General features: G+C 43.0%; 1 protein-coding gene across 2 annotated transcripts in view; it reads right to left on the reverse strand.

Annotated features, from left to right (window-relative positions):
• slc35a2 (solute carrier family 35 member 2) overlaps window positions 1-22221 on the reverse strand; it is a 29514-nt gene extending 7293 nt beyond the window's left edge. The window contains exons 1-6 of one of the 2 annotated variants that reach the window (XM_083639166.1): window positions 22005-22221; window positions 11711-12045; window positions 10308-10430; window positions 8822-9096; window positions 6651-6971; window positions 4741-5487 (exon numbers count right to left, since the gene is read on the reverse strand). In XM_083639166.1, the coding sequence (XP_083495292.1) occupies window positions 5448-5487; window positions 6651-6971; window positions 8822-9096; window positions 10308-10430; window positions 11711-12045; window positions 22005-22071 (1161 nt within the window). In that variant the 5' untranslated portion in view covers window positions 22072-22221 and the 3' untranslated portion in view covers window positions 4741-5447. Of the gene's footprint in view, window positions 1-4740; window positions 5488-6650; window positions 6972-8821; window positions 9097-10307; window positions 10431-11710; window positions 12046-22004 lie in introns of those variants that run through there. The other variant, XM_083639167.1, reaches the window with a different exon arrangement.
• Window positions 22222-22297: the final 76 nt, after the last annotated feature.

Here is a 22297-nt window from a genome sequence, read left to right on the forward strand (position 1 = left end):
TGATTTTTCTTTAAGGGGGGAAAAAGTCAAAATGATCTGATATCAGTTTGTTAATGGTTTCGTTACTCCTCTATGACAATAAATTGAATATCTTTGGGTTGTGGACAAAACAAGACATTTGAGGATGTCATCTTGGTCTTTGGGAAACAATGATCCACATTTTTCACCATTTTATAGACCAGACAACTAGTGGGATTAATCGAGAAAATAATCAACAGATTGACAATGAAAATAATCGTTAGTTGCAGCCATACAGTAAACTGAATTCCATGATTTTTACCTGATTTTTAAAAAGGGATTTTCTATTGATTGAAATTCAGTGTCAGTATTCACTTAACATTTTCTTGAACAATTTAAAAACTGACAATGTATTGCACATGTGTAAATAAATACAGAAATGAAATAGTTTTCAAATGCAATTCTACAAAAGTGTGTGTGCATGGTGTGTGAATCTGTTTATTTTGTCCTTTTTAGTCTTATTATAACTGTAAGTCTGTAACCATGTCTGTTATCCATTGTATACTGTGTTGTATTTTTTTGTATTGTCTGTCAGGAGTCAGGACCCCCTCGAAAACGAGATGGTGCTTCTCAAGGGTTTTTTTATCCTGCAAATAAATAAATTTATCTAAAAGTTGTGTAAAGTCTTGTTGATTTCAAGATTATTATATTATTTTTTCAGACAAACCGGCTCAGAATAGAGAGACAAAGTTCCAGTTAAGGCATACACACCAGAGCTTTTGGTCTGAGCGAAATGTTCTATGGTCTCTCCTGATTCTAAATATAGCTGAATCACTTGGTTTGATCCACTAAAACTATTTTTTATAAGCATTTTATGAAAAAGGAAAAAAGAATGGCGGACGAATGGCTCTGGTGCATATGCCTAAACAGGAAGTGGGCATGACTTTGGCTCTCTATATCTTGCCTGTCTTCTGTGGGGTTGACTCTCTGACTCCTCTCATCTTCTTCTCCTCCACCACCAAACAAACATCCACACATCCACCTGTCCATTCATCAAATAAAAACACCATAGTTTCTGAGCTACAAACGCCTTCCTGCTGCCGAAGACTCATACAAAAAATACAAATAAAAAAAAGCAGCAGTTATTTTTGACCCTCCTCCTTTCCCATTAAGATTAATTTAATCATGTAGAAACCAGCTGTGATTGAGATGATAATAAAGCAAAGACCACTTTTAAAGGCACAGCTCACCCTAAAATCACCTGTAGTGCCATTTATCCATTTAGATCAGGGGTGTCAGACTCATATTAGGTAGAGGGCCGGATTTGTTCAACTGAGACCTCATGGGTGCCGGATTTTTTTTTTACTAAAATCAATTCGACTCATTTACCCATTTACTTCACAAAAGAAATACTGCTCTTTCCATTTCTCTTGAAACTGCCTGCATTCCGTGTCAACCTTTCTCTTTTTCGACAGCATCTTGTTGATTCCTTTGTTTTTTGGTAGGTAGCCAAACGCGCGATTCAATTCCAGCGTGGCATCATGGCGGCTTTGTTTACACCTGATGACCTACTGACATACTTCCTTGTAGTGCAGGTTAATTAACTTATGAATGAACTCTTAGCTTGCTTATTAGCCACACGTAGTTCATGATAATGGGGTGCGAATTTAATAATAATAATAATAAAAAAAATATATATATATATATATATATATATATATATTCCAAAACATCTCGCGGGCCGGATGAAACCTGATCCGGCCCGCGGGCCGTATCGCTGACATCCCTGATTTAGATTGTTTTGATTTGAGTTGAGCTGTAGCTGCTCTTGTAGGAACTAGCTAACAGCTAGTAGGGCTGTCAATCTTCCTCTATAATAATTTGATTTTAAGTGATTTATTGTTTTAATATTAGATCATTTTTATTCGATTGTTTTATGAATTTTTAATGCTCAGATTTGGCCTATTTCTCTGTACATATAGGCTTATATAAAGCCTAATAATCAGCATGTTATTATACCATTCTGTCCACTAGAGGGCAGGCCAACCACTCAAATGTCATGTTGTAACATGACCATTGAATGAGATATTACATGAGAAGATTATATTAAACTTATTAAACCCGTTTTTGAAATGTGCGGTGACATAGGCCTCCATTAACGTTAATGCACTGCGTGCTCACAAGATTATCATTGATTCCAGACTCGGAAAACTTTAATAGTTCGTCGCATGTGACAAAATGATTTGTTTTCACACACTGGTGAGCCAAGGCGAGACGGACGAGATTCGCTGTATAAAAAATTAATTAATAATCAAATTGTATTCATATTTATTAAAAACAAATTATATTTGAATGTCGAAATTCGCTCCAATAGCCCTAGCAACTAGTGGGTGTAGTTGAGTCAAAAGAAAATAGTTCCTACATGAAACGGTTCTCCCTGTGGATTATCTTGAGTAACACGGTCATGATTTCTGGAAAGCGACATTGCTGTTGATTCTTTGTGTGTGTGCTTTGCGCACCACAAGCCGAGTGCCATCCAGTTCTATTGTATTCGAGTGAAGGCAGACATCTCTAAGACCGTTATATCCAAAACCCAGACAACACAAAACGATCTAGATGGATAAATAGCACTACAGGTGAGAGGAAAAATATGTATTTTGGATTTTAGGGTGAGCTGTCCCTTTAACCTTCATTTGACCCTTTGGGAGAAACATGTTTTCACTTTTCCAGCCTGCATGCCTCCAACAGGTCGCTGATCCAGAATCAGTTTACTGCAGCGTTCAGTACAGAGTGAGAGGGAAAAAATATCCACAAATATGATCCAAGACAAATCTGACCCAGGACACAGAGTGAACTGACGTGAACATCGATCTTGCTTTTTAGACCAAACGCTCAAACTGAAAGGCAAACTACGGCTCCTCAGAGCGGACAATCCTGCTGTTTGACAACAGCAGTCTACATGGGTCTATCATTTTTCCAACCCAATTTAGGTGAAACCACGCCAACTTCTGTCTGACAAAAGCCTTGGATTTCAAACTTTAAGCATGGACTGATATATCGGCCATCAATCGGTCATCGGCAAAAAAGGTGGCGTTGACCTATTGCACTGGCCGATATTTAGCCTATTAGTGTATCAGTAGGTCACATCATTTCTGCCTGCCTAGCGTACTCACATGTTTTTTATATTAAAGGTTGTTTGTTTAATAATTAAATTTGTATGATTGAATGTGTGCTCATTCTAAGATAGTGTGACAAAGGGCAGTTCAGTTATTTGTTTATAATGAAGATTTCAATCAATCAATTTTATATCCATATAGCACCAATTCATAACAAGTTATCTCAAGGTGCTTTACAAATAGAGCAGGTAGAAGACCAAGCTTTTCATATTGGATTTCTTTGTTTCCGTCACAAAAGGGGTAACCCAAATGTGTTTCTTTGCTGCCTCCTGAAACTCGTATCCAAACTTTTAAACTAAGCCTCGTCGATCTCAAATGAAGACAGATTCAACAACTGCCTGGCTGATTTCTCGCCTCGCAACCATTTCCCTAATAAGAGAACATTTACAAATGGGAGGCCATGTTTTTGTTTGTTTGCTTGTTTTTTCAGTTTGAAATCTGAGGCTTCCGTCATACTCTCATCTAAACTGGGTTGGGTAAACAATAGATGTGTCTGCGTACTGAGACAATGAAGATCTCCCGCTCAGACACTTGAACGCTGGCCGCCGCTCTGCTGACAGACAGGACACCTCTACCTCTCACTCTACCTCCATCCTTTCCTCCATTCCTTCTATCCTTTCCTCTCGCCTCACTTCCTTTCCTTTCCGTCTCTTAACACATTCAGTGCCACAGCGCTTCAGTAAAATTGTCTGGAGCCTGTGCCAGATTCACTTCCATTCAGTTGAAAACAGCTATAGAATTTTTTCTATTATGGCTATATTAACGGGGCTGGACTTTAATGAAAGATTGAACACTCCTGCTTCTTCCAAAGAAGAAATTTTGTTTCTAGACAGTTCCATTATGAAATTACAGCCTCTCCAAAAAGTGCACTTTCAAGGGTTTTCTGTCGTTTTTTTTTAGTTTCCAAGATACAGGCCCTTTTATGAATACCTTTTGCACTCTAATTTCGACAACATTCACTGACTCTGGCTGGTGTTTTCTGATGTGGTGGCGTGTGGTGTGGTTTCTGTGCAGCCTGTGTGTGTCACACACCCCTCTCCCCCCCCCTCCCCCCCTCCCCCCTCTCCCCTCTCCCCTCTCCCCTCTCCCCTCTCCACCTCTGAGCTGCGGGCTCCTCCCACACGCACAGTTTGTTTTCTCGTTTTTGCCCCGGACAGATCCCAGCGCCCCGCCGCCCATCAAGGAAATGATGCGCGCTGGCAAACGCGACTGAACGAAAAGGCAGGCATGCTGGCTTTCTAGGAAATCGTGTGGAGATAGATAGAAGCATAAGAGCTCAGTTGTGAGCGCGGATGCAGCCGAGCCCACTCTCCGCTGTAGACAGAGCAATATATACGGCTCTGGCAGAAATGGTCCAGAAAGCATGCATCGGTTTCCACTTTCTCCGCTGTCTCCTGTACAAAGTAAAGGATCTGAGGTGGGTGGAGCAGCTCCTGTGACGATGTTTAAGGTGGCGCCGTGTGATCCCTTGAAGGGATTCATGCTCACTGGCTGGGTACGACCTTAAACAGCAGAATTATGGAATAATATGAATTATGATTTTAGGACGTCCACAGACGTCCTTGGCACTGAACGTTACTTTTTTTTAGGACGTCCACAGACGTCCTTGGCACTGAATGTGTTAATGAAGCATCTGACCGGCTTCCTTCTCAGATGGGCCAGGATGGGGATTGCATTGCATTAAAAAGTTCCAGACTTTTTCCACACATTGGTTTGTTTTGAAGATGTTGTCTGGTGTTCAATGACTTACAGACAGACATCTTGCCCTGCTAACTAGCTAATACCAGTGAGTGTACAGATGAAGAATGTTCTTCACAACCACAAACATCACTTAATTTTAAACATTGGTATCGGCCCAAAATGTCACAATAGGTGCATGCCTGTCTTGGACCCCAGGAAGACTAGCGGTCGTCAAGGCATCTGCTAATGGGGACCCTTTTAAATAAACAAATCCCTGTTATTATCTGTAGATGGCAGCCATTTTTAAACAGCAGACATATCTCATATTTCCTCCCAACTCATAAGCTGATACAACATCTGAGTTGACATCTATGTTATTATAGTGCATGCTGGGAAGTGAAAACATGTGACTGACAGAACCTAGCGGCCGCTCCTTCAGAGCAACAATAACAACAATAATAAAAAATAACATCATCATAAGGCTTTTTCTTCATTTAGAAAAAAATAGTTTTAAGGCAAGGAGGGCGAGACGCGCGGCGAGAGACGAGCCATTCAAAACCACAGACAGGAGATCCAGATCCAGTCAGTCCAGATTCACAGACCCAGCTGCTCCTCTCTCTCCCTGCACCTCCCTCAGACGGCCTGCAGGGGGAGGCGAGGCGACACCTCCTGTCTGATGCAGAGGAGAGGAGGAGAGCAGTTAGTGTGTTAGCTCAGGGAGAAAGAGGATAATTTCTGTATTTTTCAACCTGGACCCTATTTTATTTATTTTTTAATGTATAACTAAGTAATGTGAACAGAACAGCTAAAAACAGGGTGTAAAAAATGATGCCTTTTCAAGCAGTATGGAAGCTATCCCTTTGGAATAATCTGATCCCGTCAGTGGTCAAAACAAGCTTGTTAAGTGCAGTAGGAACATGTGGGAAAAGCGGCTGCCAACTGAAGTGATATTGGTCAATAATGGTGCATCAATTTCAAAGATTTCTGTTCACATTTGAGTTCTACATAAAAAGATAGATTTCTGTTCACATTTGAGTTCTACAGAGAAAGATAGATTTCTGTTCACATTTGAGTTCTACAGAAAAAGATAGATTTCTGTTCACATTTGAGTTCTACATAAACTGATATGAAAACAGGTCCAGGTTGGAAAATACCCAAATTCTCCTTTAAAGCAGGAGCTGGAAAAACAGGAAGCAGTTAAAGCAGAGGAGCTGGAAAACAGGAAGTAGTTTGGTCTCCTCTTCATCACATGTGAGAGGAGACAAACAGGAAGCAGTTTGGTCTCCTCTTCTCCTCTTCATCACGTGTGAGAGGAGGCGGGAGTTGTTTTTTTAGTTCAGGGAGGAGACTCTCTCCTCTGCATCCCAGACCTCCTCCTCCAAGTCACCTGTCTCTCCCTCTGCTCCAAGTCACCTGTCTCTCCCTCTGCTCCAAGTCACCTGTCTCTCCCTCTGCTCCTCTACCAGAGAGCCTGTCTGTCTGTCCCAGCAGGCCGACACTGCGCTTTAATACGTCCCACTAGCTTGTGAAGAGGAGGAGAGACACAGGGAGAGAGCAGAAGAGAGAGAGCAGAAGAGAGAGAGCGACGAAACTGAGAATGATTGCCGTTAAGTTTGTCCTCATCACTTCTTCTTCTAAAGATGCCCAGAATCCACAGACAGCAAACAGGGAGTGAAGAGCGAGAGACAGAGAGACACAGAGAGAGAGAGAGAGAGACAGAGAGAAACCGAGAGAGAGAGAGACAGAGACACAGAGAGAGAGAGAGAGACAGAGAGACACACAGAGAGAGAGAGAGAGACAGAGAGGAATATTTGAACTCATTTCACTACGACTGACTTTGGCAGAAAAGCCTCCATCTCCTGAGCCTCGTCTGTCCTGCTGCCGTGCCGCGGCGGCGACGAAGATGCCGGGGCCGAAGCCCCGCCCCCTCCGGCTCCGCCCCCTCCCTTGGGCAGGCTGTACATATAGACGGCGCCAATCACAAGCCCCGCCCCTGCGGTGAACAGGAGGTCCAGGTGGAAGGAGAACAGGTAGATGGAGGCGACGGTGGACACGATGATGGAGAAGGAGGTGGCGAAGCCCTTCAGGATGTTGTCGGCGTACTTCACCACCACGGCCACCAGGAGGCCACCGAACGCCTGGTTGAAGATGACACACCTAGGGGCGGGACCATATAACATATTATTGTCTATCGTGATAATAAATACTGAGATAATTGTATCATGGTGGTGAATTTCCATTCATTGTATAATGGTGAATATCGTCACATGAGAATAAATACCATCCCTAGTCACTTGAAAAAGCTGTCTGGTCTGACCTAGCTCACTAACAAGTCAGTCCTATAATCAATATAGAGTAATCCTGTTTTATTTTGAATTTGCCACAAGGGGGAGCCCGCAGCTTTCCAGTCACCATGGCTGAAGCCAACAAATTCTAATAATAAAAATAATAGCAACCAATGGGTGACGTCATGGTGGCTACCTCCATTATTTTTATACAGTCTGTGGTTCTATAATGCAAAAGTATTAATTTCTTAACAAAACGTAAAGTTTTAGGCAAGGCAAGGCCCCTTTATGTGTTCAGCACATTTCATACACAGAGGCAATTCAAAGTGCTTTACATCAAAATGGTTAAAAAGAAAAGAGCAGAGTTACAAGTTCAAATATCAGATCAGCTGTTATGTAAGCTTAGCACCATATCCTGGCTGGTGTAGTAGTCCAGTAAAAATGTCACTTGACCTCACACTAATTGCAACAAAACCAAACTCAACTGATTTTGTATCCTCAATATGTCCTCAATGAAGGAAAAAAAGTGTTAAGGAAATGTATGAAGGGAAAATTTTGAAAATTACCGGTACCTATATGATCCTACCAAAAACGTTTATTTATTTATTTTTTAACATTTTTATTTATTTATTTATTTTATTTTCTCCTTGAAGCAAAAAACACATACAGGATATAAGTGATGAGATTTATGGCACATTAAAAAAAAAAAAAAAAAGGCTTCCATAGGCTTCCATAGGCTACCATCATATTTAGGTCATTTTCAAAACTTTCCCTTCATACATTTCCTTAACACTTTTTTTCCTTCATTGAGGACATATTGAGGATACAAAATCAGTTGAGTTTGGTTTTGTTGCAATTAGTGTGAGGTTGACCCACATATTTGCGTAAAATGCCTGGACTATAGTCTCACCGTAACCGGGGACACACTCTCCTGTTTTGGCCTTTTGCCAACTAAGACAATATGAAGTTAGGCTCCACTTCTCAAGCTCTCTCATGGCCGGAACACGAGAACTAGTGTAACTAACTAACTAGTAACTAACTAACTAGTGTAACTAACTAACTAACTAACTAACTAGTAACGAACTAACTAACTAGTGTAGCTAACTAACTACTAACTAGTGTAACTAACTAACTAGTAACTAACTAACTAGTGTAACTAACTAACTAGTAACTAACTAACTAGTAACTAACTAACTAACTAGTAACGAACTAACTAAATAGTGTAGCTAACTAACTAGTAACTAACTAACTAGTGTAACTAACTAACTAGTAACTAACTAACTAGTGTAACTAACTAACTAGTAACTAACTAGTGTAGCGGACTTGAAACGACCCAATGTAAAAAGCAAGGTAGGAAGAAGTACATTCCTCTACACGAGGGGAGAGGAGTGGAACAAGATCCCCAACGAAATGAAGACTGAATTCTCTGAGCGGTTTTAAGAACCTGTATGTTTTATTTGTTATTGGTGTGGCGATATTTCCACTATGTGAAGGTTGGTCACCAATGACTAGATGTTTGCCTTCTAGTCCACCGCATTCAGGTCCCCTCCATCCCCTTTATTGTACTGTATGTCTATGTACTTTTGTATTGTTCTTGCTGCAAAACCAATTGCCCTTCGGGGACATAACAAAGTTGAAGTTGATGAAGTCAAACTAGGCAAGAACAGAATTCAGCCGAACAAAAAGATTTGCATACTAGTCCCCTCCCTTCCCCAGACTCACCACACCATGGGCGTGTAGCCGAACAGGATGCCTCTCTGTGCGATGGCGGGCCCGTCATTCCACCACAGCCCGGCCGCGCCCAGCACCGTGCCGAACAAACCCAGCTGTACGTTACGCAGCCACACAGAGGCGCTGCTTCCCTTCAGCAGCTTCTCAAAGTAAACGCCGGCGAAGCCCGACGACAGGCAGCTGATCACCACAGCAACCAGCCCCACCGAGTAGTTCTGACCCGAGCTGTTCAGCACCGACGCCTCCTTGTTCCCCTCCTGCTGCACCTGGGGCACAGCCACAAACACCAATCAATCAAACAATCAACCAATCAACCAACCAACCAATTATCAATCAATCACTTCAGTCACTTCTACCTCATTTCCACCGCTGGTATTGGCTCTACTCGCCTTTTTTAGTTTTCCACTGGCCGTACCGAGTGGAGGCGCGCTGGTTCCAATGCTATGGCACATTTCCACTGAATAGTATCGCCTCTACTCTACTGTAATCTACTCACTTTTGGTAGTAGCTGTTGGTTTTTCACCGCAAATAGTTAGTACACCCTCAATGTGCCCACCTCCACAACTGATGCTATGATGCTTATGGATGAGTACATTATATGGTAATATATAATAGATATGGTATTGGTATAAGTATGTATAGTACCGTATTGTATGGTGTATATATATATAGTCATTCAAATCAGTAAGCATTTATTAATTGTATATATGAATTAAAGAGTATAAAGAGTTTATGGATGGTGAGAAAGGGGTAGGATTAAAGTGCATACTTCTTCCTACTCCTTTTCAAACATGTAATATTCAATTTATGTTATGAGAGTTTTCTTATTGTGTTTATTGTATTATTCTTGTTTTGTTTTGTTTTTTATCCTTACCTATACATGTTCGAAATAAAGTAGGGATGCACCGATTGCCATTTTCTTGGCCGATTCCGATTTCCGATTTTTGAATATTCTACATGCCTGTGTGCGGGACAGGACAGCGGAAGGAGGCGCAGGACAGGACAATAGGAGTCTGCAGTGTTTTCACTAGAGATGCACCAATTGCAATTTTCTTGCCGGATTTTCTTTTCTAAGATTTTCTGTCTAAGCTGGCTCCTGCTCCTAGAGACATCAATTTATATTCGGGAATCAATGATCTCATAGTGACCTGGTTCATATTACTTCACAATAATAAATTCAACAATAATAAAAGGTCAATAGACATTTCCAAAACAAATGAATAAACAAGACGAAAAATGAGCTTCTTGGAAGATAGGAGCAGAGATTTAATAGCAGCAATCTGTGCATCTCCGTTTTCACGTCACCTTTTGGTACCCGCTCGGCCCCACTCAACCAGCTTTGGAACCATGACGGAGGTGGCACTGAACAACGTATGGCCTCAGCTTGGTACTGAAAAACCAAAAACGTTGAGTCCAGCAGCAACATGCCCAAAAACAAACAAACAAACAAACAAACAGCTAAAGAACCTCTGTGTACCTGGACCACAGCCACACCGGCAAACAGCAGCAGCAGAGATAGCCACTGAACTCTGGACAGAGACTTCCTCAACATCAACACACTGAACAACGCTGTGGTCAAGATCTTCAACTGGTACGTGACCTGAGAGCACAGGACACAGGAGAGGAGGAGAGCAGAGGGCGCAAGGAGACAGGAGAGGAGAGAGGAGACAAGGAAAGAGGGGAGGAGCATCTTTCCATTTAAAGCTAAACATTGTGTTCCAGTAATAGTCAGACACTTGACATATAGTTTTCACATGTTACTTATGAACACATAACTTACATACATGTTACTTATGAACACATAACTGACACTTTGTAAGAACTTTTACAACCCGCCTCTTCTGTTATCTGATTGGCTAATGACCAAAATGTGACACTGACAAACGAAGCGGAGAGGTAGTCAGACAGACAGACAGACACGCAGACAGACAGGCAGGCAGAGAGACAGACAGGCAGACAGACAGTAAGACAGACAGACAGGTAGACAGACAGGCAGGCAGAGAGACAGACAGACAGACAGACAGACAGGTAGACAGGTAGTAAGACAGACAGACAGACAGACAGGCAGGTAGACAGAGAGGTAGACAGACAGACAGACAGACAGACAGACAGACAGACAGACAGACAGACAGACATACAGGCAGGCAGAGAGACGGGTAGTCAGACAGACAGACAGACACGCAGACAGACAGGCAGACAGGTAGTAAGACAGACAGACAGACAGACCGGTAGACAGACAGGCAGGCAGAGAGACAGACAGACAGGTAGACAGGCAGGCAGACAGACAGGTAGTAAGACAGACAGACAGGCAGGTAGACAGAGAGGTAGACAGACAGGCAGACAGACAGGTAGTAAGACAGACAGACAGGTAGACAGAGAGGCAGGCAGACAGACAGACAGACAGGCAGACAGACAGGTAGACAGACAGGCAGACAGACAGGTAGACAGACAGACAGACAGGCAGGCAGACAAACAGACAGGCAGACAGACAGGTAGATAGACAGGTAGACAGACAGGCAGACAGACAGACAGGCAGACAGACAGGTAGACAGACAGGTAGACAGACAGGCAGACAGACAGACAGACAGGCAGACAGACAGGTAGACAGACAGGCAGACAGACAGGTAGACAGACAGGCAGACAGACAGACAGACAGGCAGACAGACAGGTAGACAGACAGGCAGACAGACAGACAGGCAGACAGACAGACAGACAGACAGGCAGACAGACAGACAGGCAGACAGACAGGTAGACAGACAGGTAGACAGACAGGCAGACAGACAGGTAGACAGACAGGTAGACAGACAGGCAGACAGACAGGTAGTAAGACAGACAGACAGGTAGACAGACAGGCAGACAGGCAGGCAGACAGACAGGTACCTGGAAGGTGGCAGCAGGCAGGTTGGAGATGGCCACGTACTGCAGGTTGTTCTGCAGAGTGTAGATGAGAGAGGGGACCGCCAGCTTCAACGTGTCTTTATACTGAAACACTATGGAGTCCACCAGGAAGTAGACGGTGGCCTTCACATTACATCTCCTCTGCAGCGTGAGGATGAGCAGGCAGGTGCAGAGCTTGAGGACCTCGGCCATGACCACGGCGGAGGTGGTGAAGAAGCGGTCTCCAGGCAGCGTGCGCACGTATCTGATGCTGAGGATCAGAGAGGCGTTCTGCACCACCAGCACAGCCAGGCTCACGTACTTCAGACGACAGTTACCTGAGGAGCACAGAGAAGGTCAAGGACACACAGTTACCTGAGGAGCACAGAGAAGGTCAAGGACACACATTCTTTACTAAGTAAAAGTACAGTTCCTTGTGTAAAAAAAAAGAAGACTCTGGTAAAAGCAGAAGTACCAATTCAATTTCCTTACTCAAGTAAAAGGTAAAAAAGTACAGGCTCTTAAGTATAAAAGGAAAAAGTATTTTTACGGGCTGTTTGGGTGCAAAGGTAACAGACTCACCTCATTTGATATCATTTGAAGACTATTATGTTTATGTTAGTTTATTTACTTATAAGGACAGCACACATTAATTACCGGTAACACTTCTGTAAATGTGCCAGTGTTATCCAGCTTGCTAATTTTCAACTGTAGTCCTACAAAGAACCCTGTAAAGAGCCACATCATGTATATCAGGCTGTTCATAACCAGGAGGCATCAAACACTCAGCTTTCACATCAGAGAGAGCAGTTCAGTTCACGGCCTGGTGTGTTCAAACTTCAAAGTCAACCGGAAGTCACATTTAACTTTTTTGCTATTTAACCTTAACCCAAACCAACATAACCCTAACCTGGCTTTTTAGCACATGCAACGTACCACGCCACCTGATACAATGCAAGTGCTACTGTCTCTAGTCGTGTTTCCATTACCCTCAGAAATGCGCAAAATCTAAATATCACAATAGAAATTGGGTAATGGAAACACGTGAATTTCGAAAAACCTCCCAAATATCGCAAAAAGTTTTTGTGCTCTCATGAGGTGGTTTTTCAGACGTGTCGATATAGCAATTTATCGCAAAAGTGTAATGGAAACACATTTTCCGCATTTGCACGTCATGTGACCCATATTCTCCTTTGGAAAAGGAGCGGAAAATAAGTTCGGTAAAAGTAAGGTTCGATAAGCCGTGGCAAAACCTCCGCAGCAAGTGGAAAACTTTGAAGCAACGCTACCGCAGAAAGACGAGTGTTGTGCAAAAGCGGAGCCGGGAAAAATAGATAATGTTTAATGGCAGAAATCGGTCCATGGTGACAGGCTGCCTGTGACCGCGCATTTGGCACATCGGCGAGATGAGGGGATGAAAAGCACACACTGGTGCGGTGGTGCTGTCTGAAGTGAATACAGTGACTGTGAGTAATACATTACACACGTTTCAGGTGCAATGTTATAATTATAATACACGACATTCCGATTATTGCACCATATCAGCCTTTTCCCCCCTCCTCCATCTCTAAATCGGACCAGTTGGATTAGGCTACCTTTTTTCCTCTGCCTGTCACTGCCTGCCTGCTCACTGCATTCACCGCAGCCAGCAACATGTTGCCACTCATTTTCTTTTGAATTGATAATCAGGCTCGTTTATATGCGTTGTAACTTCATGTTGTGATTTGCATTGACCATTGGTTGGATTTGAGCATGCAGGGGACGGGATATGGGGCAGATCCCCGTGCGTAATCACTGTGGCAGCTGCTGGTAACGGGGAATTGCGTTCAGGTGTGCGCGCCGTCAGACCAAACTCAACTTCAATGGAAACGCCTACAAGTCGCAATTGTACATTGTCGAAGTTGTAGAAATATCGCAATTATTTTGCGAAAAACTGTAATGGAAACACAGCTTCTGAGAGCTTAGCACATTTCAACTGAGTCTGTTTCCAAGGTTGGTTTGTAGTGGTTGGCTCTCACATTGAAGCAGTGGTGCACATAAGCATTACATGGCCTGTAACAGGCAGTGTGTTAAACACGCACGCACGCACGCACACACACACACACACACACACACACACACACACACACACACAAGGGCTGTTGAAACGAATTTTGATATTCGAATATTATTCGAATTTAATAATTATGAACGAAATTCGATTATTATTATTTTTTTAAACTAATATGTATATTTTTTTATTATTATTATTATTATTTTTTTTTAGAACACTAGAACAGTGACAAGTTCTGACAACATACTTGAAGAAAAGAGTGTTAACTGAAGTTGACTGTTGAAGCTGCTATACTGATGTAAACCTACCTGTAGCTCTTAAAATGTATGTTCATTCATTGTTAACTGAAGTTGACTGTTGAAGCTGCTATACTGAATGTAAACCTGTAGCTCTTAAGTGCAATACGTGACTGATTTTTTTTTGTTCATGGCTCATTGTTGTTTTGGCAAAGTTTACTTATTTGTTTATTGATAAGGAGCTCAAACAAAGGCTGTGTCTTTTTTTATTATCAATTATTTTATTTGAGCATTTCAGACAGCACCAATACATCACTGATGAATATTAACTAAGCTCTGGTTATCTGACCTATTTTCTAATGCAATGAATGTATGTACATTGTACAAGGAACATGTTTTCTTAAATAAACATCATTGCTGGACTATTTGTGATAAGCCTAATATTATTTTGAATATTCATCCACCATTCACTTTTCCATCTACATTTGGTAAAATGCTTAGAAAAAGTTTTACTTGGTCAAACCCAAAGATTCAGCTATATTTAGAATCAGAACATAACATAAGAGAAGACAACAATTCACTCAGACCAAAAAAAAAAAAAAATCATTTTTTTTTAATTCAATTAAAAATGAATTAAAATATTCGAATATAATTCGAATATTAAAATGTATAAAGCACTGAAATTCGAATTTGATTATAGAGGGAGATTGACAGCCCTAACACACACACACACACACACACACACACACACACACACACAATTTGATGTGAATTGAAGAGCCGCATAAGAATGAGCAAAGAGCAGCATGCGGCCCGAGAGCCTCGGGTTGGCCACCTCTGCGCCAGTGTGTATGAGACTGAGTTGGAGCTAGTTCTGACCAAGCGGTTGTTGTGACCATTCCAGTGCTTTGCATTGTGCAACACAGCAGGTAGGTAGACTGGTCAGATTTATACTGGAGAATTTTTCTCAGTCAGTTCGACCTTTTGGCATACTGCAGATTTTGCCCTTGTTTGCATACCGCATACTAAATTTAGGCCAAATCAGTACTGCTAGTACAGCAGGCGCTTTGCAATAGCCGGTGTTTCTGCTGAATGGACTACGGAGTGAAGCATTGTGGGCAGGGCCCGAAATTAGAGCCCGCCACCCGCCAATGGCTGGCAGATTTTAGGTTTGGCGAGTGACATTGAAATACCGTAAATTCCGGACTATAAGGCGCACCGGTATATAAGCCGCAGCAGCAAAATTGACTGTTTTTTACATATATAAGCCGCACCGGACTATAAGCCGCGGGTGTTTTGATGTTTAATTACCATATGTAAGGGTTCGTGCACAGAGAGGAATGTCGGGAAAGAGATGGCTGTTTGGGGAAGCTCCCATTTATTAACATTTCAACAAAAGGTGCTGTCAACAATCAAACCAGGTACCGTAATCCTTGTCTTCATCTTTTAGGTGAAGGTGCAGCGTCAAAAACAGAGTCAGAGTCAAAGTCAAGTCACTAATCCTCGTCTTCCTCTTCTTCCTCCGTACTGAAACCAGCAAAGTCCTCAACTTCAGTGTCGGAAACGAACAGGTTCAGGGTGGCTTCGTCAACCACTCTCCTCTCTCCTTCGTTGTCACTCTCAAAACCAAGGAACTCCTCTTCGTCACTGTCGGTGTCGGAATCGAACAGCCTCTGAAGGCGCCCAGCTGTGCCGGCGTCATCATCACGCAGCAGTCCAGCCTTTCGGAACCCGAATGGAGTTTGTGGTCTTGATGGCTGCTTTCACGGAATCTGTTATATGAGCCCTCATGCTGTCGAGAACGAGCAAAGCTTTTTTTTGGTGAAAGAATCCTCCAGGGCGCTTGACGTAGCACTCAGCCAGCCACTCCTTCATGACACTTTCCATCATCCACCCTTTCTTGTTGACTCTGAGGCATATCCCACTGGGAATTTTCTCTTTCGGCATCGTAATCCGCTTAAAAATCACCATTGGCGGCAGCTTTACTCCAGATGCAGAGCAGGCCAGAACACAAGTGAAATTCGTTCTCTCGTGCCCAGTGGTTCTCAATGTGATCGACGATTCACCTTTCTTGTTAACAGTCCGAGTGAGTGGCAGGTCGAACGTCAAAGGCACTTCATCCATATTTATGATCTGCTCCGGTTCGATGGAATATTCCTTGATCTTCCTTTGTGTGAATTCGCCGAAGTTTGTGATTTTCTCCTGGTAGTCGGGGGAGGGAGTTGTTGGCCGAGTGGCCGTTTGCTTACCGTAATTACCATATGTAAGGGGTCACGCACAGAGGGGATTGTCGGGAAAGAGATGGCTGTTTGAGGAAGCTCCCATTTACCGTATTACCGTAACATTTCAACAAAACAACATAACACAACACCACCTTTGTTTATTTTTACAGTGCACACAGTGTCCGCGGTGTGGTGAAAAGAGGGCAAGAGAGGAAATTAAAACAGAAGTGGATTTATAGTTAGAAAGAGTGCTAAAAAAGAGAGATTTTATTTGTATTTTTTTTTTTTTTTCTGAAAAAATCCATAGATAAGCCGCACCGTTATATAAGCCGCAGGGCCAAAAAACGGGGAAAAAGCCGCGGCTTATAGTCCGGAATTTACGGTAGTCATGTAAAATAATTAAAACTGCGGTGTGTTTTGGTCTTACGACAGTCGTCTTTATTGCAGCCCCCAATCTCTCCTTGCGCGTCATCTCCGGCCTCATTTTTGGCTTGTTTTGGCTGACGTCACATCCGCTACTCTTCTGTCCTGACTGGCCGTGGCCATCTGCATTCTGCAGCGCCTGCTTGCACTGCAGGGAGCTAACGTTACGCCGGTCCGCCTGCTAACGTTAGCTTAATATAACGTTAAATGGGTTACAATGTGGAACCATATCGAGGGAGTAAGCCGGCCGCTAAAAAGAAAACCCACCGCGGCTTTCTCCGACGAAAAGGATGAAGCGGCAGCGAGAGCGGGACCACCTAACAAAAGAAAGTTTCGAGAGGAGTGGAAGTTTGGCGATAGCGGTGTTTCAAGAGACTGGCTACAGTATGATGCTGGGGCTGTAGTGATGAGTTGTTCCGTGTGCCGCAAGTATGCCAAAAAGAAAGATAGAAACAACACGTTTGTCATCGGTAGTAAATCAATGAAGCTGGAAGCCGTTCGTGACCATGAACAGAGCCAGTGTCACATTGGCTGCAAAGAGGAGAAGTAGAGAGAGGGTGAGGAGTCTGAGGAGTTATGTTTACAAAACCTTCAAATTTACTTATGTTCTGTTAAATCCTGCAAAGAGGGTAGAGAGTGAGGAGTCTGATGATGTTTAACATTAGGTTACAATTTAAGCTCAAGATTGACTTGACATGTATTGATAAGATTGACTTGACATGTATTGATTCAAGATTCAAGATTCAAGATTCAAGATTCAAATTGTTGTACAGGTGAGGTGTTGTTTCCTGCTTCGGCATTTCTGCCTGTCGCACCTCCGCCGGTGCCATTATTGCCATGTCAACAGAGTTGATTGGAATTTGTTTCAGTGCAGCTCTAAAGAACAGACATAAAAACAAACATAACAAATCACAGATTCAAACACAAAAGAGGATAAAAAGTGGAAAAAAACACTACATAAAATGTGGCTGAAATAGAGGCTGAAATAGATAAATAAAGTGCACAGTTTTACAAGCAGCATTTGTTTACAAAAGCAGTATCGAGCTGCCTATAAAGTGCAATTCAAGTTCAAGTTCAATTCAAGCCTACGGATTTAAGGTGCGATTTAAGGTGCGAATGCAAAGAGGGTCAGAGTTCAGGAGGTGAACCGCCTCAGGATAAGTGCTGTTCCTGAGACGGGAGGTCCTGCACCTCAGAGACTGAAGCCTCCTACCTGAGGGCATGAGTTTAAAGAGAGAGCTAGCAGGGTGGGAGGGGTCGCCGATCACCTTCTGCATCTTGCGTTTGGTGCGTGTGGCATAGATGGAGGAAACGGATGGAATCAATCATCAATCAATATATTAAAATAATTTGCTTCAAATTTTACTCTGGCCTCTTATTTAAGTGTGTATTCTTCAACGTAATACCTTATCTACTTGAAATGCACTGAAAAAAAATTATATATATGGATATATGTGACACAATTTTTTTTTTTTTTTTTGGGGCCGGTAAGAAATATGCTTGGCGGGTAGATTTTTTCCATCTACCCGCCACTGACAGGTGGGTCAAAAAGTTAATTTTGGGCCCTGATTGTGGGTGTTGGCTCTTCCAGGTTACAAGAGGTGGAGGTTTGGTATTTAACACCCCCCCCCCCCCCCCGGAGGGGAGGCCAAAGAGCAGCAGGTCAGGCTGGTTCCTGCCGATCTACCCTGAAACTCAACTATATTTAACAGAGAGAGGGAGGGAGAGAGAGAGGGGGAGAGAGAGAGAGGGAGAGAGAGAGGGAGGAGCCTCCTTTGCCTTTTCAAGGTGGGAATGCTGCCCTGTTATTCCTGCTCACCGTCTGTTTAAAATGTACGAATACAGAATAGAGGGGGGGGGGTCATAGTGGTCTGCATTTAAGCTGGCAGTCAATACAGAATAGAGGGGGGGGGGTCATAGTGGTCTGCCTTTAAGCTGGCAGTAAATACAGAATAGAGGGGGGGGGGTCATAGTGGTCTGCCTTTAAGCTGGCAGTAAAGGTAATAACAGAGCAGTGGGAGCTGAATCGACGTCAAGTGTTTCCGTTATCAGGTATTTTCCAGACTTTTACCATTCAAATTAATCAAAGTCTGACAAATTAAAATCTCCCAGACACCTTTATTTTTATTATTTTTATTATTTTACCTACCCATTAGGGCTGTGCCGATTCACTTATCTCCCGATTCGATACTATCACGATACTTGGGTGCCGATTCGATATATATTGCGATTCTACGATTATTGCGATTCGATATTGCGATTTATTGCAATTTTTGTTTATTTTTTCTTTTATTTTTTCAGTTTGTTTGCTTTTTACACTAGATTAGAACATGGGAAAATTGAATCATACACTTCTAGAGACTATATTTTATCATGAGTATGGCTGGGCGATATAGTTAAAAAGTATATTGATATAACATCTTTCATATCAGTCTATATCGATAATTATTGATAATTTTAATTACCTGTTTTTATTAATAAAAAAACATGAGAAGAAAAAGGTTGCATTTAGCCACTTTATTTTGAACCACCTTATTTTCAAGGCACACAGGTAGGTCTAATTTGTCACACACACACACATACAGTACATGCTCTGAGTGCAACTGCAAGCATTATTTACAGACATGGTGACATTTTACTTTGATGACAGCCGTTGCCAGCCTTCTAAAAAAGGTTTGGTAACGTGTATTTCAGGGTTGTAGGGTTAACGTTAGGTGAATCAGAGGTGTGGAAAAGCCTGGGTTTTGCTTTGACTTGCTTAACTACATTATGTCATAGGCTTATGTAGGGCTGGAGGGCGACCGCACTGGGGACCGCGCGCCGTTTGTTGGGTGAGAAAAAGTCTTGCCTTGCTGAAAATGTGGTACATTTCTCCATATCAGTTGTATATACCCATCAAGACTCCGCCCAAGCAGAATACATAAAGTCATAAGCTGTGTGCTCAATAGATGACACAATGAGTTATTCCTGTGCCAAAGTACAAGTAAAACCTTTCCAACACTTTGTCTCTGCTCACAGAAGGGAATTCCCCGCAAAGTAACGTTGCAGACGTCCGTATTTGTGAAATTGGTGTCTTAACATTAACGTTAATTTCCCAGGCGCTTATTAATAGAACACATGTTAACACGTTACGTTAACACGAATTGAAACTCGCCCACATCGAATTATTTGTAACGCCGGGTGAGATCAAACCAGTGGCGTCAGCGGAGGACTAAAATGCGAGACTCGATCATTAGCCAGGAATGGGTCTCGCGCTACTTTTGCATGCTAAAATAAAGCTGATAATGTACAATTTGATTCAAGGGGGGAAAAACCCTTTCAGAGTACAACACAAACTGTCTATTTTGCTGCAACTCGACAGTGCTGCATCCAGGAAATGTCGGGACTCTCTGCTCTGGATCAAGGGATATGATTAGTTGTGTGTGAGTGGGGGCGGGTGCACTCGGAGTTTGTCTGTTAAATGATTGGCTGTTTCCATGTCACTTGTACTAACAAGGTACATGATTGGCTGTATGAGCCACGGAGCAGAGGGAAGCGCTCTAATGTGCTGGATGAAAGTGGTAGCATTTCATACATAAACAGAAAAAATGCGATTATCGATTCTGGAATAAAAGATCGATTCAAAAAATCGTGACATTAAAAATCGTGATACTTAACACATTCACTGCCAGCCGTTTTTTTTTTTACTGTAGGTAGCTTCTGCCAGAGGGGTTTTTTGAGGATTCTGGCTCATCTTTCAAGACCCGAGGATTCTTTTCTGCTAAGATTTTGTGAACACAAAATATCTCAAAAGAACTAATAGAATGTGTGCTTTCTCTGTCTAAAAGAGTTAGTTTGTAGAGTTAGTAGTTATGTAGGCATTAGCACTTGAATACAGCATGGTTTCAGCGTCTGAAAATTTAAGCTGAGATAAATAGCTTTTTGTGAAATTCGATAGAACAGTCACTTTAACCATTCATTTTTGGCATCAGTAAGACGTCAGACATCTAAACAATAGTTTTGAACAGTAATTTCCTCCATAACAGCAGGAAACACCCCTCTCCTTCAAACTCCTCCCTCCGTGTGTGTTCTTCTTGGCTGCAGCGGGCGTGTCACAAGCTTGTTTCTGTTGCTGCTGTAACCTCGCGTCACCAGGCTCACTGCTTTGCTGCTGCTGCCTGTCTGCTGGCGGCCGCTGGGCAAGTCTGGATGGGCTCGCTCGTTTCTTGGGGTTCTGAGAGCTTTGATGAAGCTTTTGCGATTCTGGTCTTATTTATGCTGCGTGTTTCAAAGTGTGTTCCACCCGTAATCTATTATGCAAATTTGCAAAACCCCACCGCCAGCTCCCAAGCGTTTTCACCAATCCATTTTCATGAGAATGGCTTCCTCACACTGCTTTTTGCTTGCCTTCCTCTAGAATGGAGAGCACTGTCGCCACTTAGTGGGTCGGTGGAATGGGTTGTACACGTTCGGTGGCTCCAATATTTTTATAGGAGACGTGGGGGGCATTGGCAAGGCGTAGGTGCCCTGTGTGAACGTAGCGTAACAGAGTCAACAGATGAGCTGTCAAAGCGTCTGAGGGTCAACTGGTTGTTTGGTTCAGTGTAAAAAGGCAAACCTGCCTTAATGGCACAATCTCAGTATAAAAGGGGCTAGAGAGAGATGGGATATATTCCCCTAGTTCCAGCAAACACCACTGACCAGGTTCACTACTGTGTATGTGACGTGTTATACTCCACAGGTGTGACGTGTGCGAGAACAGTTGTGTATGTGTCCTGCAATACAAGTGTGACCATTGTGTTTGAGAACAGGTGTGTGTGTGTCCTGCACGCAGCCACACCTCCACGTCACCAGCAGCAGCCAAACTGCTGCTTTCGAGTCAACTCAAGCTAGCAGTGTTAGCATCACGCTAACATGACATGATGCTAACATGACAACATCACTGCAGTGTTCACGTCACAGACTCATGTTAAAATATCAATATAATGACAGTTTATCTGTCAGTCGGCATCAGTGACGTCAGTAAGTCAAATTACCTGCTTACTGAGGAGCCTTGATGCTGGCTAACCTGTTAGCTTAGCTGCTAGCATGGCAACTATCTCCGCCTATACCTGCCTGGGTCTGTCTGTATATTAATTGTATTTAACACATTTTAACGTTATTAACGTTAACCTAACGTAAATAACGCGAGTTTCTCTGGCTGACTCCAGGCTGAGAAAATATCGCCTTATTTAGCGTTAGCTGAGGTTATGTTAGAGAATGTATATTTAAAAAAAAATAGAATGTAGCGTTATAGTTCAATGAATTGATGCTAACGTTAGCTCTCTGCTCTGTAAACACTGCCCCCCCCTGCGGCCCATGTCAGACCCCGAGCCACAGTTTACCTTCAGTCTGTCTCCGGCTCGCTGGCTTCTCCTCGCCGCCGGCCTGTCCCTCGCTTCCCCCGGCCATGTTGAGCTGTCACCCCGCTAGCTGCTCCGCTAGCCTCAGAGCTAGCTAGCTAGCCTGCTCCACTCCGAGCCGAGTTACGGTGTGCTGTGCTGTCCGTGCCCGGGCCAGCAGCTCTGCTCCTCCGTCAGCGTCAGCCTGCTCAGTGTCCCCGCAGACACACACTGTAACCATGCCAGCTCTGTGTCTGCTGTCAGAGAGTGGATGTTCTTCTTCTTTGCGTTTTTTT

The sequence above is a fragment of the Poromitra crassiceps genome (assembly GCF_964638095.1).
Source record: "Poromitra crassiceps genome assembly, chromosome: 6".
In the NCBI taxonomy this organism is placed as follows: Eukaryota; Metazoa; Chordata; class Actinopteri; order Beryciformes; family Melamphaidae; genus Poromitra; species Poromitra crassiceps.